General features: G+C 56.7%; 1 protein-coding gene across 1 annotated transcript in view; it reads right to left on the bottom strand.

Annotated features, from left to right (window-relative positions):
* The window catches only part of LOC118007322 (thyroid peroxidase-like), a 42689-nt gene that overhangs the window by 20801 nt on the left and 5864 nt on the right, over window positions 1–16024 (bottom strand). Inside the window, 4 exon segments of the mRNA XM_035000342.1 lie at window positions 1008–1214; window positions 2904–3033; window positions 8761–8893; window positions 11327–11496. Of these exon segments, the coding sequence (XP_034856233.1) occupies window positions 1008–1214; window positions 2904–3033; window positions 8761–8893; window positions 11327–11496 (640 nt within the window).

The raw sequence follows: 16024 nt of genomic DNA, 5'->3' as shown, positions 1-16024 counted from the left end.
GGGGGACCCCCGCCCCCACCGGGGTCAGCGTGCCGAGAGGGGGACCCCCGCCCCTGCCCCCGCCAGGGTCAACGTGCCGAGAGGGGACGGGAGTTAAGGTAGCTGTGATCAATGCAGCCCCTATGTTGTGCTCTTTTACTCCTCCCAATTTTTTCCTTTGGTGTATTTTGTTTAGATGCCCGGCCTGGTGGGGCCTCCTCTGCAGATGCCCAAAGGGTCTTAACTGCTGGGTTTCTTATCTGGCCCACCCACCAGAAAGCCCTTCCAGGTCGGGTCCCCCTTCCAGCCACACAGCACAGCCTGGAACAGCCTGGAACAGAGTGGCTGCTTGGCGAAGGTGTAGGGGCAGATGCCGGTGAGGAGGAGACCCCGACTGTCTGCTCTTGGGTAGGAAGTGCCCCCTGCCAGCCTCCCAAGATGTTTTCTACAGAGAAGCGATGAACACCCCCACCTGTGTGGTGTCTTTGCTCACTGGTAAGAGGGGAAGGAGAACGGTATTTATGGAGACCAATTTGGCAATATCCGTGGAGATCGTTCTGTGCACCGCCCTCTAGCGCTGCCGTGTTGTCCCCGGCAGCTTGCCCCTTAGGGCTACACGGGCACAGGGCTCACGTCCACAGACGTGCCCTGCTTCGTTATTTGTGACCGCGTGAAAACAGCAAAGCTCGGAACTTAAATGCTCATGAACAAGCAAAAGGGTTAATAAGTTATAATGCATACTTTAAGACTTTAAGAAGTCTTAATCAAATTTCTGCCCACTTAATGATATGGGGAGAAGTGTACTAACTACAGCTAAGTGACCTGCACCAGGTGCCGAGCACGCACACGCACGCACATGCTATGCACACATATGCAGGGACAATGCACAGGGCTTTCCCAACAGCTGTTACCTCCTCGCTCCCCGTACAGGACAAATGGGGGTTTTGACCTTTCATTTATAGTACTGTTTGATTTTTTAAATGACATCTGTTATTTTCATAATAAATAATAAAATTTTAAAATTCTACCTGTATGGGGAAACATGGGTTTTGGTTTTCACAGGTCAGCTGGCAATCAGCTCCTCCCCCAAATGCAGCTTTGCTGGTGCTCTGAGGCGTGAACGCAATGTCGTGATCAATATATTGCCCCCACACCATCAGGAGATCAGAATATTGGTCATCCTCTGTGACGACCTCGTTGGGAACTTGAATGACTTGTCTTGTCACCTCCCGGACCTGATGAGAGAGACCAGCCTGTCATGCGGGATGGACATCTGCAGAGAAAGAGGACACTGAGGGATCCTGAAGGTCGGGGACACTTGCTCAGGGGACGGGGAGCCCACAGGCCAGGGCACTCACTCAGGGGACAGGGAGCCATCCGTGTGATAATGGCCATGATCAGAGGGTGGGCCCCGGGGGCCAGGAGGGCTGTTCCCAGGCCTGGACATGTTTGCAGGTGTGATTACTGTAAGGACCCTGAGACAGGGGCTCTTCAGGGGTTCTAAGTTCTGGGGTTCCAAGTTCTGGGGTTCCAAGTGGATCCAATGCAATCGCAGGTTCTTAAAATCTGAGAGCCTCTCCTGCCTGTGGTCAGAGGGGATGTGGCTTTGGGGGGCCGGGAAGAGGCTCTGCTGCAGCCCCGCCCACACCTGGTCATAGCCCCGTGAGACCCACGTCACACTCCTCACCTCCAGAACTGGAGGGTGGGAACATTGAGTAGTTTCAGCAGGAGCAGAAACCTAACAGCCCACATGAAAGATTTCTGAGCTTCGATTGCTCTAAGTAGCTGTGTAATTCTGGCAAATATGGGTTTACAGATCCTGGTCCCTTAACTCTGAGAGTTCAGAGAGCCTCGGGGCTTGAACAGGCATCTAGCAGGATGGGAAAGGTATTCCTAACTCATTTAGGGACAATCGAGTGGAGGCTGAGCGTGACCTGCAGAAATGTACGGGGATGAGAGCAGCTGGAGGGGCCCGTGCTGCCCCACTGGGCCCAGCCACCAGCTCCCACGCTGCTCCCAGCTGCAAGGAGCACCTGTCCCGCTCAGCCACGGTCTGGAAGAACAGCCCAGGAAGCTGATCCGTAGAGAACCTGGGGACAGGGTACCAGCCCCAAGCTGGTGTGGTCAGATCCTGACTGCTCACACTGAACAGAGCGTCTCCATTTCTGGAGAATTCCATCGTCTCACGTAGTACAAGACCAGGCAAACTGGTTTATTGATGGAAGCAAGTAGTCAAATTGAGAGCAAAATATCCACTTTTTAACCAAATTCATCAGTGGATTGGATATAAGTCTGCTTAGCAAATAATTTGCCTCTGGGAGTAAAGCGGCAACCATCATTTTGCATAAATGAGTGAATTACTTAACTGGTAAGTATCTTTGAACACACATCATCCTCTGCCTATGGGTAAAGGAATTTATTATTTTTTTTAGGAATTTATTTCAAAATGCCAAAATGAGGGGCACCTGGGTGGCTGAGTCGATTAAGCAACTGACTCTTAGTTTCGGCTCAGGTCGTGATCTCGGGGTCGTGATATCAAACCCCACATCGGGCTCCGGGACCAGCAGGGAGTCTGCTTGGGATTCTCTCCCTCTGCTCTTCCCCCGCAACCAAATAAATAAATCTTAAAAAAAACCCCAAATACCGAAATGATTGTGAAGAGCAGAGAGCAGAGAGCCTTAATCTAAATCTGCATCGTCCCAGTCACTGGCTGGTGACTTGCATCGCTCCGCGCCTCAGCTCCCAAGCTGGCGAGCACAGGCTCTGGGAGGGTGGAGAGGACCAGGTTCTGTGAGCACGCCGCTGGGCACTCCGCCCTGAGCCCGGTCTCGGCAGCAGGCTGGCGTCCTCCAAGACGGCGGCGTCTGGCAGCGCCACGGGGACCGGGTTCCAACGGAGCTGGCACAGTGTGTGGAGGCACCTACCGGGGGCAGTGGGAAGCCGTTGTACCGCAAGTGGGGGTTCCAGCCTCTGGGCTCACTGACCCCGTCTTCGTAGGCGGGCGGCAGCCATCGCGCCAGGGCTGTGTTGGAGGCTCCCCACCTGGGGTGGTCTCTGTGGAGACAAACGTGAGACTTGCAACCCCGAGATAGCCTACATTTGGAAAAAGATGATAGCTGAGTGAGAATGGAAATATCAGTTCAAAGAGCCAAATGAAATGGGAATTTTCTGTTAGAGAAAAATTTGCGTGTGTGTGTGTTTTAAAGGATAATTTGGACGTAAAATCGTTACAGTGTTCAGGTCCCCTTGGCATTTGTCAACCAAATCACATGGGAGCACCCAGCGGGGGCGCTTGATGGCCATTGCAGGGTCTTTGCAAAGAAGTGTGCGCGAGGCCAGTTTGGAGGCGTGCGGTCGACAAGTGTCTGGGCTCGGGAGGTCACACGGCCAAAGGGTTAGGGTTGGAGAAGATCGGGATCTAGACTTCTCAACAAGTGTCTCATGCATCCGATGTGTAGACACTTGGAACATCTAAGATGCGAAGTCTAAGAGATTCATGACAAGCTGAATGATTTTGTAAAGTTTTTGGAGTGTTGAGAAATATAAATATTTAAAAATCCGTTGCTTTGTTTTGACACGTTATGATCACGATTAAGGAGGCTACGTACGTGGATCATTCTTCCATAAACGTGACTGATTTAGAAGCTCTGCTTGACGGTGAAAGGAACCGTGAGCTACCCAGGGAGGCTGCTAGTCTGGACAGCCAAGAGTCCACACATCTGGAGGCGAGACGCAGTTTTGGCCCCCGTGACAGACTGAACAGACCACGCTTCTCCTAATGGCGCCACACGGCTCTGGACGTAGGGAAAAGGACTTCACTGCTGTGTCACTCATGTCGCCACTGCCCCTCGAGGAGCCCTCCCAAGGGCCTTGCTAGCAGGAGGCGGGATGGGGACTTCCGTGCGTCTGCAGGGGCGGTGGGTGGGGGAGAATCCTATTATCCATCCTTCACTGATCTCCAGCGCACCATCATGGCTCAATTTGTAGAATGACATGGGACAGCAATGCATTTAATTAGCGGCAGTAAGTCAGCGTGGGGAGATTGGCGTGCGCTCTCACAGAGTGTCAGATTCGTTACAGTTGGTTTCTTTTTATTGAAATTCCACTGCTTGGGGGGTGATGTATTTCATTCCATTAAAAATAATGAAATATTCTTGTAACTACTTAGGCCATGATGTTTTTGCTGATTGACTTTATATTTCAGTAGCTTGTAGGCTGTCATGAGAGCCTGTGGCCCTCGCCTGTCTTGTGGACACTCGGCAAGAGTGTGCACTTGACCTTCCCAGCCTGCCCAGCGGGAACCCAGGACAGAGCGCAGCCTGTGCCAGGGGTGGTGTTCGGTGCCATCCGGAGACCTTCTCACGGCCTCCCCACAAGGCATCCGGCGTCGCTCCCGTGTCAGAAGAATCTCTGCCGCCATAGGATCGACCTTTAGCTCCAAATCACTTGCTTATTAGTGTTGGGTTCTGGGCCGCGGGAGGGAAAGGGTCATAAGCTGACGGAGTGAGCGGGTGGGAGCATTTCCGGAGAGGTTACAAGGACACAGCTGTCTGGGCTGTGATGTTTGGAAGTGCTAGCGCCCCTCTCCGAGGCTCCGGCACCCCAATGCCGTGACACCCCGGGTTCTAAAGAGAGAGGCAGGTCCAACTACCAGCCTGACCAGGGCGTGGATGGAAGTCCACAGTGGATGCTGGGGGGCACCGGTGGGTGTCCTCCCGGCCACGGACGTGGGAGCACCGGGACTGCGTGGTGTCTGCTTGAGGAGACGCAGTGTCACCAAGTGTCTCATGCTGGGGGAACCGCGATGGAGCTCTGACCTCTGTGGCAACGAAACCTTTCCACACCCTCATCTGCGAGTGGTGCACACGTGGGCAGCAGGGCAGGGGACGGGACACGCAAACCCAGACAGTCCCCCCGTGGCCCCAGGACCTAGAGTGGCTCCTACCGTGCCCGATGCGCTGTCCGTCAGCCTGAAGCGTAAGAAAACTCAGCCCATGGTGCGCGGGCCTTGGGCTGGAGCTCCCTGATTGTAGGTGGTGCAGACTCGCGAGTGCGCGGTTGATCGATGCGGTGCTTTTCCATCATGGGCATGGACTCGATATGCTCCAAGAACTCTGGAAACGTCCCTAGTCTGGCATCGTTCGTACCCGTGTTATGGTCCACGTATGTCAGGCATGAAACCCACACCAGCAACATCTACTTTTCTACGAGCGTCCTGGGGCCTCAGGGGCCGCATGCACCTGTCAGGGGTTCTGTTTTGTTTCAGTTCAAGCATCAGTATTGTAAACGACCTTAGTGTAGCTTGAGCTCTGTTGTCTGGTGGCTACAGTTTGAAGCAGGTTAAACAGAGGCCTCCCTACGAGAGACCACCATGTGAAGGACGTCCACTCCAGTAAGATCCACAAGCCGTCACCTCCGCCAGATGGTTTCACGAGTTACGTCAAACCACAAAAGAGAAGAAGCAGTGAGTGTGGATATGACCCTGTGGCAGGTGTCCTGATGGAAAAGGGAGCCGGTGGGGGAGTCTGCAGGTGCTGGTGGACATAATGCCTGTTCACACATGTTTGGAAGGCCGATCCCACATTTAGTTTGGGTTTTGACAATTGTTTCAACAAATTAATGCAGAGAATTTTATACACACCAAATTAAACACTCAACCCAGGTAGGTCAGGGTTCTGCCTATAACTCAAATGCATGAATCAGATTTTGCCTTCAGAATATATCACTTCCTCTAGGCGCTCATGGGTTCTGAGGTCAGAAATTCTCCCAGGATGAGGCTCCGCGCAGAATCACCACGTAACGGAGATGGGTCCCGTCCTGCAGCCCGGAGGGTTGTTCCCAGTCCGTCTCTGTGTCCACGCAGGATGTCCGTTTGGCAGGCCTGGGCATGAAGCAGATGAGTCCAGTGACGGTCGGTGTCTCTGTCACCGTGTGGATGGAAACGTCATCTGCAATCTCCATCCGTCTGGTGGGCGGGTTAGAGGCGGTGAGGGCCAGGCTTGCGAGCAGTCATCGTTAATTTGACGTTAAGCCTGAGCCGGGAAAATTCTGCTGTAATTTTGAGATTCAGCCATCGCCACAGACGAATACATCACAGCTGCCCGATGGTGGGAGCCTTGCTCGCAGGAAAAGGCACATGGAATTACATTTATGGTCCTCCGTGGCTAATGCCTTGGGCCAGGATCCAAGAGGCGAGATACTGTCTGGTCATTCGTGGGGAAAATCATGGCAACACTTACAGTATCAGGATTGCAGACTGCATGAAAGGACCTTTAGACATTCTCTCTCTCAAAAACCAGAAACCGCTCTGCCAGGTAAGCATCCTTCCTGTTCACAAGGCAGAAACAGGGCCCAGAATGCCGGTGAGAGTCATCAAGTGGTCACTGTCACATCCAGCAGCCCCAGCAGAGATCTGAGTTTACCGTAACGGATGAGAGCCCCACGCATGCCCACACACTCAGGCCCGGAAAACCCAGGCGGATGTGGGGACCTGAGGAGCCACCGGGCAGCGCTCCCGAGAGCAGAGTAGGGCCCCCGCAAACATGCGCTGCACTTGCTTCCACGCATGCAATGCCCTTGTAGTGCCGATCACATCCGACAAACGAGGAAGATTGTAGATTGTAGAACTCCTTCCTTCCCACTTCCGTTAACTGATGGCGCGGGGTGATCCCAGCACTTGGCATATTCTCAGTAAAGGGAAAACGAACATTAGAAGCCACATCCCACACCTGGGACACCCACCCATCACCCCACTGCAGGAAAACTAGCAGAAATAGAGGCGTCTTGGGCGCCTGGGTGGTTCAGATGGTTAAGCGTCTGCCTTCGGCTCAGGTCATGATCTCAGGGTCCTGGGATCGAGTCCCGCATCGGGCTCCCTGCTCCTTGGGAGCCTGCTTCTCCCTCTGCCTTTCTCTCTCGCTCTGTCTTTCATGAATTAAAAAAAAAAAAAAGAAATGGAGGCGTCTTTTCAATCCACCATTTGGAAATTCAGAAGTTATACAGTTAAATTCCAAGTCACATTTGGCTTAAAGACAGAATGACGGCCAACAGCAGTCAATACGCAGAGCCAGACCCCGTGGTTCACCGCCTGGCAGCAGCAACCAGATAAGAAGTGACGCCGTTAAGGAAGAAAAAGAAAGCAGAGAACAGCCCACGGCGCGTCCATGTTAGGGTCTAGAAAAAAGGAAGTAACAAGGAAACAACCCCCCCCCCCAAATCAAAAAGAAATATGGTGAAATTTTAGTAAAAAACAGGCAGCATAACATGGTGGTAAAGACCAATATATCAGAGACTGAATTCCTGGAAACCGTGTAAAGAAGTCTGACCACTGGTGAGTCTCAAACGAATAGCAGTCCAACCTCCTGCTGGTCACAAACGTGCCTTCAAAACGGAAATAAAAGATCACACTCTAACCTGGATGCTCTAGAAACTCAGCTTAATAACCAGAACTATCCAGAAGGAAAATACACTTCCTCAGGTGAAAAATACGTGCCAGAAAGAAATACCCGTCCTGTCCTTAGTCCCTATATCTGAACACACTGGGGTTAAACAACCCGGGGCACAGAACCTGCGCAGCGGGCTGGACCCAGGCTGCAAGAGCACGCGTGCACGTGGGAGCAGCCCCGAGCGGGGCATCCGTGCGCACGGAGGACTCCCCACCCTCCGCAGCCTGTGCCCCAGGCAGACCCCGTGCCGTCGGGGAGCGGGCGGCCGACGGAGGAGACAGGCCCGCCCGGTGGTGGGGGGCTTCCCCAGGGCTGGGCTGGACGTCCTGCCCCTGCGAAGGGACCTGGGAAGCTGAGCTGAGGGGCCCGGGCCCTCCCGGGGAGGGGGCTGGAGAGGGGACGCACTCGCTGGTGTGGAGTGGCTTTAGCAGAGTGCAGGAGGGCACCTTGATCATCTGGGAAACCCCACGTGTCCTGGATGATTTGGTCCACTCAAGCACCACCCTCTGTCCTGAAGCATGGACTGGACCACGTGCCATCTGTTGGCAGTAGCCCCCGTGAGCCCCGTGACCAGCCACGTGGGCGCCACCGTTTTGTTTCATTCTGAGATTCGTTCTGCGTTTCTGGTTAGTCCAGGAGTCATCATAGGACCTAGCCTTCCAACTGCGAAGCTCTCTGTGATAAAAATGGGAGCTAGTCCTGTTTATGCTGGACCCACTGGGGCCCGTGGTCCCATTCATCAGCTCTGTGAGGACAGGTCTGTCGTATTCCCCAGCATGTGTCACAGGGCCTGGCTCAGGGCGCTCAGAGTGTTTGAATAAATATAGGAAGGGAGGGAGGGAGGACAGCCATCTTTTTCCCAGCTCCCACCCCGGGGACAGGGCCATCGTCGTGCTGTCCTCCAGTAGCTGGGTGGCTCTGGTCTGGTGCAGACTTGTGTCCTGGGCCCCGTAGCCGTCCTCCACCCAAAGGACATCTGGGCCTCCTCATCCTTCTCAGGGTTCTGATCTCAGTCGAGCCCAGGGTTCCTGGGCCTTCCCAGAACCCAACTCTAGGGGACACTTTGTGGGAAGGGTGGGGCAGTGTCGGGACACCCGCGGATGGAGTGGACGGGTGTCTAAGGGACACCTGCAGACAGGGTGGGGCAGCGCCCAGGGGACACTGGTGGATGCGGTCATGTGGGGGGCACCGCAGACGGGGTGGGGCAGGTGGGGTGGTCCTGGGCACTCAGAGGGGGGAAGACCCGGTGGTCTGCAGCCCCCCTGGGGATGGCCTCCAGCCCTGCTGGGGCCCAGCTGCCACCAGAAGACAGAGCCAGTCCGACGGAAACGCCCACCTGTTGTTGCAAGCGCCCGTGATGAGTCTGTACTTGCTGGTCAGGCAGGTGTCTGGACATTTGGGGGGTAGCATGTAGGGCAGGCATCCGGACACGTTCGCAATTGTGTTCAGCACATCTTCCGGCAGGACGTCTGGGTGGAAACAACAGCGCACTGACCGCCGTTCGCAATGACGAGCCTACCTGTGGCCGTGCACGCGGTAAGGAGGTCTCAGACGGGGCCCCAGCCTCCACACGGGGGACCCCACACCAGCCGCGTCTCCTCCTTCTCCTTCAAGCCCGTCACTCCCCGTAATCCCCGCGCGCTTCCTCACTGAGAGGATTTGGGCCTTTAAAACCTATGTCTGCTTTGTGACCTTTCAGAAAAGCAAGTCAGAGCCCTGACCCCACCTGTGGGGCCGCGTCCCCGAGCGTCTCTGCAGTCTGGCAGCGAGGCCGTGCGTCCAGCAAAGCTCGGTCCTCCCCCTCCCCCAAGCCCGCCCGGTCAGCTGTGCGGGCAGCCTGCCTTCTCTCCGAGCACTGGCTTCTGGTTCCCTCCTTGCCACTCTTTCCAGGTTAGGCCCCAGAAAGCAGGCTTATCTCTATTTATTTCCCCAATGCTGTGGCTGTTTATTCAACAAATCAGAGCAAGGCCTGCTTTCTTGTGTGTTCCTAGACGGATCATCGGTCACTTCTCCAAGATGGTTTGTACAAATCCTCCAGATAATGCCATAAAAACAACAGCCAGATACCGGTGAGGTTGACTCGCTAGAGGAACTCTGGAAAGAACGCATATTCCGCTCTAAGTCGGAGAGAAACCAGACTGGCCTCTCGGTGATGCAGGGAGCCGTGTCTGCCAGTGGTTCTGTGTGAGCAGCAGAACGACCCCGGGGCCGGGCTTCCCGTTCTGCCCACGGACGACACACACTCCTCACGAGGCTGAGCACAGCTCCCTCCTGCCAGGATGTGCCCAGGCACCCATGGGAGGAAACTGGGTCCCCTGCATGGAGCCAAATACTCTCACAGCTGCACAATGAGCAGAAGCAGAGCCAGGAAGGAGCCCGGAAACTGGGTGCCCGCACACGGCTGTGGACGCTTCGCGCTGACGAGGTCACAAGCCCACGTGTACTGCCAGGATCGCCTTTCTCACACTGCACGTTGTCCACTCCTGTCCACGTTGTTGACAACGGAAGCCTCAGGAAACTGCATAAATGAGTCGGTTCTTCGGTTCTACATGTTGGGCTGGACCAAACCCCCAGCCTCGTCTCCCCAGGCACCTGCCTCCCCAGAGCTGAGCAAGGGCACTGACCCTGGAGCAGGTACCGGGAGCTGGGGGTCCGTGCACGCACGGCCAGTCTTAGAGCCCTTGCTCAGCCCCACAGTTTGAAACAAAACCATGTCTGATGAACCCTTGGTTGCTATGAAGTCAACTGAACCTGCTAAGTGTGGTATCTGAGAATTCTGGTGAGTCCTGACTTGGCTAAGCCTATCTTACTCGAAAGGCTAACTAGGAAGCAACATATCTATACACGGTGGAATATTGCTCAGCCACCAAAAATAATGAAATCTTGCCTTTCCCAACGACGTGGATGGAGCTGGAGGGTATTATGCTGAGTGAAATAAGTCAGTCACAGGAAGACAAACACCATATGATCTCACTCATGTGTGGAACTTAAGAAACAAAACAGATGAACGTAGGGGAAGGGAAGAAGAGAGAGGGAAGCAAAGCGTAAGAGACTCTTAACACTAGAGAACAGAGGGAGGGCTATTGGAGGGAGGTGGGGGGATGGGCTGGCTGGGGGATGGGAGGGCACCTGTCGCGATGAGCCCTGGGTATTGTGGGCAAGTGAGGAATCACTAAATTCCACTCCTGAAACCCATTTTACCCTATGTGTTAACTAACTAGAATTTAAATAAAAACTTGGAATAAACAGATTTAAAAAAATAAAAAATAAAGTAAAAGAAACAAAGGCTAAGTCAGCATTAAGTGTCTCGGCCCTTTCCGGAGGGAGCACTCAGAGAGCAAGCGGGCCGTGACTCCACACTGAAGAAGCCTGGATACGTCTGATTGTCCCAAAGCCCGTCTTCCAGGCCCCATCCCAGGATGCACAGACCGCCCGGTCCGGCCAGCAGCGCCCGGCCTTGGCCCACAGGCTGCCTTCCTCTGAGGCAGCTCCTCTGCCCGTAGCCCGTGTTGTCCCCAGGTCAGGGTCAGGGTCGGGCGGACTGGCTCTCAAAGCCTCGGAGGAAGTCATGGAGGCCACGGCCACGCAGCGGGGAGGGGCTTTGCCCCGGGCGGCTCCCAGGAGAACGCGCCTCCTGGAACAGCCCTGCAAGCAGCTCCCAGCCTTCCGACCGGTCCCCGGAAACTGCCGCTTGGACGCCACACGGCCGCCGCCCCACATCACAGGGACAGGTACCTCCCAGGGAGCCCAGACACAATCTCATGCCTGTTCGAGCAGCGGTTAAGGATCCGCTGTGTCCGAGCGTGGAGCCGAGTGAGAAGCGCCCCGTGCAGTCCCCGCCCAGCCCTGCGGTCTGCCCCTCGGGGGCCGCCGCTCAGGTGGGGGCACCTCGGGGGGCTCACCGGTGGGAGGCCGAGATCGCCCGAGCTTCCCGGAGACGCTTGTCTTCAGGGCCTGCACGGAAGCTTCCATAATCTCGGCCGCTCGGGCGATGGCTCGGCTGGTTGGCTCAGGGAGTTTGGAAAAAGACAGAAGCTGTGATGGACGAGGGATCTCTCTTTTGCTGAGGTCCCTGCGGCAAAGAGGAGACACAAAGCGGGTTGTTCGCTTATGGCTGCTTCCAAAGTAATCACTACTCAGTCCAGCAGAGCACATGCCAGGGACCAGCGCCTTGCGGGTCAGGGTGGGCGTATCCGGAGGCCGTTCACCAGGACCTCCGTAGAGGGACAGGACTTGGGGCCGATAAACCTTCTCATCAAAATCCAGTTATGGGGCGCCTGGGTGGCTCAGTCGTTAAGCGTCTGCCTTCAGCTCGGGTCATGATCCCAGGGTCCTGGGATCGAGTCCCACATCGGGCTCCCTGCTCGGCAGGAAACCTGCTTCTCGCTCTCCCACTCCCCCTGCCTGTGTTCCCTCTCTCGCTGTGTCTCTCTCTCTGTCAAATGAATAAATAAAATCTTAAAAAAAAAAACAAACCATGAGGATTCATCTTTTAAAAGCAAGGATGAGGGGTGCCTGGGTGGCTCAGTCGTTAAGTGTCTGCCTTCGGCTCGGGTCATGATCCCAGGGTCCTGGGATCCAGCCCTGCATGGGGCTCCCCGCTCAGCGGGAAGCCTGCTTCTCCCTCTCCCACTCCCCCTGCTTGTGTTCCCTCTTTCGCTGTGTCTCTCTCTCTGTCAAATGAATAAATAAAATCTTAAAAAAAAAAAAATCCAGTTAGACGCCTTCACTGTGTTCCAGCCAGTGAGAGAGGGGCCCTGAGTGCGTGCAGCCCTGGTGGGCTCCTGGGGCCAGCAGGTGCTTGCAGGCTGGCCCGTCCCCTCCAGTCAGAGAATCAACCCCCACAGGGCGGAACAGGGCAACAGAACCATTTGTGGGGGGACAGGAAGCACCGTGCCCTGTCCCCAGCACCCTGCGTCCCCGGCCTCTCACATTCCAACAGCTCCAGCCCCGGGGGATCTGTCCAGCCCCCTGCCCACAGCATTTTGGGGCCAGCGACCCAGGGGGAGGGGGCCTGAGCCGGCTTCTACCTGGGCGGCACCTGCAGAGTGGAGCCCCGTGGCCCCAGGTAGAGCCAGCTTCCTGGGCTTCCCTCCAGCTGCCCTGGGATCTACGGCTCCTGACGCTGCAGAAGCAGGCGAGCTCCGCTTCCAGTGGTCCCACCGGCTGTGAGCCAGCCGGCCACCGAAGCTTTCCATGTGTTAGTGATAAGCCCAAACGTGCAGGCTCCCTGAGCAAACCAGGGTGGCAGGTGCTGTGCCGAGCACAACTCATACCTCAGGCTATTACTTCTGAAAACCTCGGGTGGTAAACGCCGTAATTAGGCCCATTTTACAAAACTCGCTCATTGAGAGTCAGGTAGCTGGCATCAGGTGGACGGCCAGTGACAGAGGCAATACTGAAACACAAGAACTGCGAGCGTCCACGGCAGATACTTTAGAGAAAATCTGACGTCCCTATGAATGTGCATGATCTATAACCGTGCATGATCTATAACCGTGCATGATCTATAAAAACACGGTATGTGAGGCCTGCCTGTGTGTTTATAACACCATGTCGCCATGAACACCAGCCTGCAGAGCTTCATGGGACCCCGGCCCCAGACAGGAGACTCTGGCCCCATTCACAGGACCCCGGCCCCAGACACAGGACCCCGGCCCCATTCACGGGACCCTGGCCCCAGACACGGGACCCGGCCCCAGACACAAGACCCCGGCCCCAGCCACAGGACCCCGGCCCAGACACAGGACGCCAGCCCCATTCACGGGACCCCGGCCCCAGACGTGGGACACCGGCCCCACACAAGGGGCCGCAACCCCATTCACAGGACCCTGGCCCCAGACACAAGACCCCGGCCCCAGACACAGGACGCCAGCCCCATTCATAGGACCCTGGCCTCAGACATGAGACCGCAGCCACCGCAGTGCCAGCTCTGGCCTTTCTGGGGCTCCCTGAGACTCTGGGGGAGTTGGACAGCCCCCCAAAGATGTCCAAGTTGGACCCCTCAGAGCCCTGAACAGGCCTGGCTGCTTAGCAAAGGGGATTATGTTGCAGATAGAATTGGGATTGCTAATCAGCTGAGGATAAATGGGGCTCTTCCCCTGGGTTATCCAGAAGGCCACACAGCCACCAGGTCCTTACGAGGGGAGGAGGAAGACAGGGGGCGGGGAGGAGAAGTGGTCAGAGATTCCATCGCCCCCAAAGACAGAGGAAGGGCCCAGCTGGGGAACATGGGAGCCTCTAGAGCCAGGAAGGTGAGGAAAGGGAGGTTTCCCGGGTCTCAGAAGGCCTGGCGTCCCACAGACTCCTGGACTCTGGCCCACGGAGGTCCATGCTGGACTGGGACCCACAGGATGGTGTGACCGTCCATGCATGCTGGATTAAGCCGCTGGGTTTGGGGCAACATGCTCCAGCAGTCCCCGGAGGCCAGTGCCCCTCTCCTCATGGAGGCCCTGGGCCACGTGCAGTGGCCTCGGAGCCTCGGCCGGGGGACCCCTGTAGCACACGGGCCGCAGACCCGACCTGCACCCCAGGCGCCCCCCGCTGTCACATCGACAGGGAGCAAACTTTCCCCTTTGTGCAGGGAGGCGCCCTATCTTCCAAGGCTACCCGCTTGGCAAACGTCCCTGGAAAGGGGGGCAGCGTTGGAAGGCAGAGGTGGTGTCTTCCTCCTCAGGCAGTGACCTTCTCACCGTGTTTACAAGCAAACCAGCGAGCTGGTGAGCAGAACCTTCTAGGGGCCCAGACTCACTGCAGCCGGTCCCCAGGCCACAGACCGGGGTGCCGATGTCCCAGCACGAAGCACTGAGACAAAGCCCACGGCCACAGCCCTCATGAACACGGCCACGTGAGGGGCCACGTCCCCATGGGTGCAGGCGGACTTAGAAAGGCCGCTTCAGGGAAGGGCCTCGGCCAGTTCTTCTCTTCAGGACGGAGCCCGCACGGGCAGCTGTACCCCCTTGGGAGTCTGCAGTGGCCACGCTCCCACCTCCTTATTTTGCCCCAATTACCCCATTTCGTTGTCCTCAGAGTTCAATGGCAGAAGGAGACTCAGGCCAGCCTCAGCTCGCTGGCACACCCGTGGACGAGACAGCCGGACCGGGGCCCTGAGATGGAGGACACCTTCCCCTTGGCCAAGGGCAGAGGTCAGTTCAGAACCCAGGGTGAAGTCCTTGGCCTCCTGAGGTAGACCCCAAAGGATCTGGTTCGTGCAGCTGGGAGGACGCCGCAAGCAGGGCCTGTCTGCCTCCCCCTGCAGCCCGGAGTGCTGGGGGCAGCCGCTGAACCCAGTGAACGGGATGTGGGATAAACGGATGCGGTCCCAGCCCTGCCGGTCAGATCCACCGGAGCGGTCACTGGAGGGTGAAAGGGTCCCCTTGAAAAAGTTTGCAAGATGCCAGGGTGCTGTACACATGGGGGTCGGATATTGTTGGGGGACAGTCTCCCTAGCTCTGGGTTATTTCTCGACACTCTGTGAGGCCAAGGGCACTGTCTTTGTTTTCGTCCACCTTTACCAGGATGCCTAGAAAACGGGCAGCTTTGAGAGGTGCCTGGCGGGCTCAGTCAGCAGCGCACCCACTCTTGGTCTCGGGGTCCTGAGTTCAAGCCCCACACTGGGCGTGGATGCTACTGAAAAAGGGGGGCAGCGTTGGAAGGCAGAGGTGGTGTCTTCCTCCGCAAAACAGCCCTACGGACCGTGTAACATGACACCACCCTCTCCAGGGCAAAAGGCGGGCACGCGGACCCTCCCCTACGGAGGTGTGGGTTCTGCACCCCATGGCCAGTGTGCCCAGTGGCGAGTCTGGGAAGGGGCGGGAGCTTTAGAAGATCAGAGACACTGGAGTAGGAGGACTTGCAGCTGGAAGTTGGAAAGGACTGTGAGAGAAGGAGCTGAGAGCAAGGGTGTGTGTGACGCACCCACCTCGATCCCAGAAGAGAACGAGCCCCCGGCGGCCAGAGGGCCCCATGCACAGCCCGCCACGCCCAGCGTTCTACGCCCACAGGAAGGCTCCCAGGCAAGTGAGTAAAGGATGTGTCAGTTGTGAAAACGAAGTGTGGGTCCATGAGCGCAGGGCCGGGTGATGCCCGCGGGGCGACCTGGCATCTGGGGAAGGGCGTGCACTGCTCTGCGGACCCGGTCTCGGGCACACAGACGCAGCAGCTCCAGCTTCGATGACCGCGTGGGGGACACCACCGTCCCTAGCGAGAGCTTATAGAAGTGTTAGCCAGCCGCCAACGAAATAAGCTTGGAGGATAAAACCTGCTCTTTACTGTTTGTTTGCTTCACAAATATCTCATGTGAGACCACAATGTGCTCAATACTGATGTCAATTGCATATGTAAAATCAAGGCGTTTCTTAATGACTTAAACCTGAATGATGGGTAGACTTAATCCTGCACGGAGGGCCCCATGTGACACGGCGTCCTTCAGCCCAGCCCCCCTCTCTGTCTCAGCTCCTCCCTACTGCCCCCCGGCGAGGAGCCCCCTGCCACCGGGACCCCCGCGTGCTACCGGGACCCCTGCCTGATGCCAGGACCCCCGTCTGCTGCCAAGACCCCCATGTGCCCCCGGGACCCCCGCCCGCCGCCAGGACCCCTGC

This window comes from Mirounga leonina, unplaced genomic scaffold (genome assembly GCF_011800145.1).
Source record: "Mirounga leonina isolate KUSES-001 unplaced genomic scaffold, KU_Mleo_1.0 Mir_118, whole genome shotgun sequence".
NCBI classification, from domain to species: domain Eukaryota; kingdom Metazoa; phylum Chordata; class Mammalia; order Carnivora; family Phocidae; genus Mirounga; species Mirounga leonina.
Note: the sequence above shows the minus strand (reverse complement) of the source record. Positions and strands in the feature narration are given on the sequence as shown.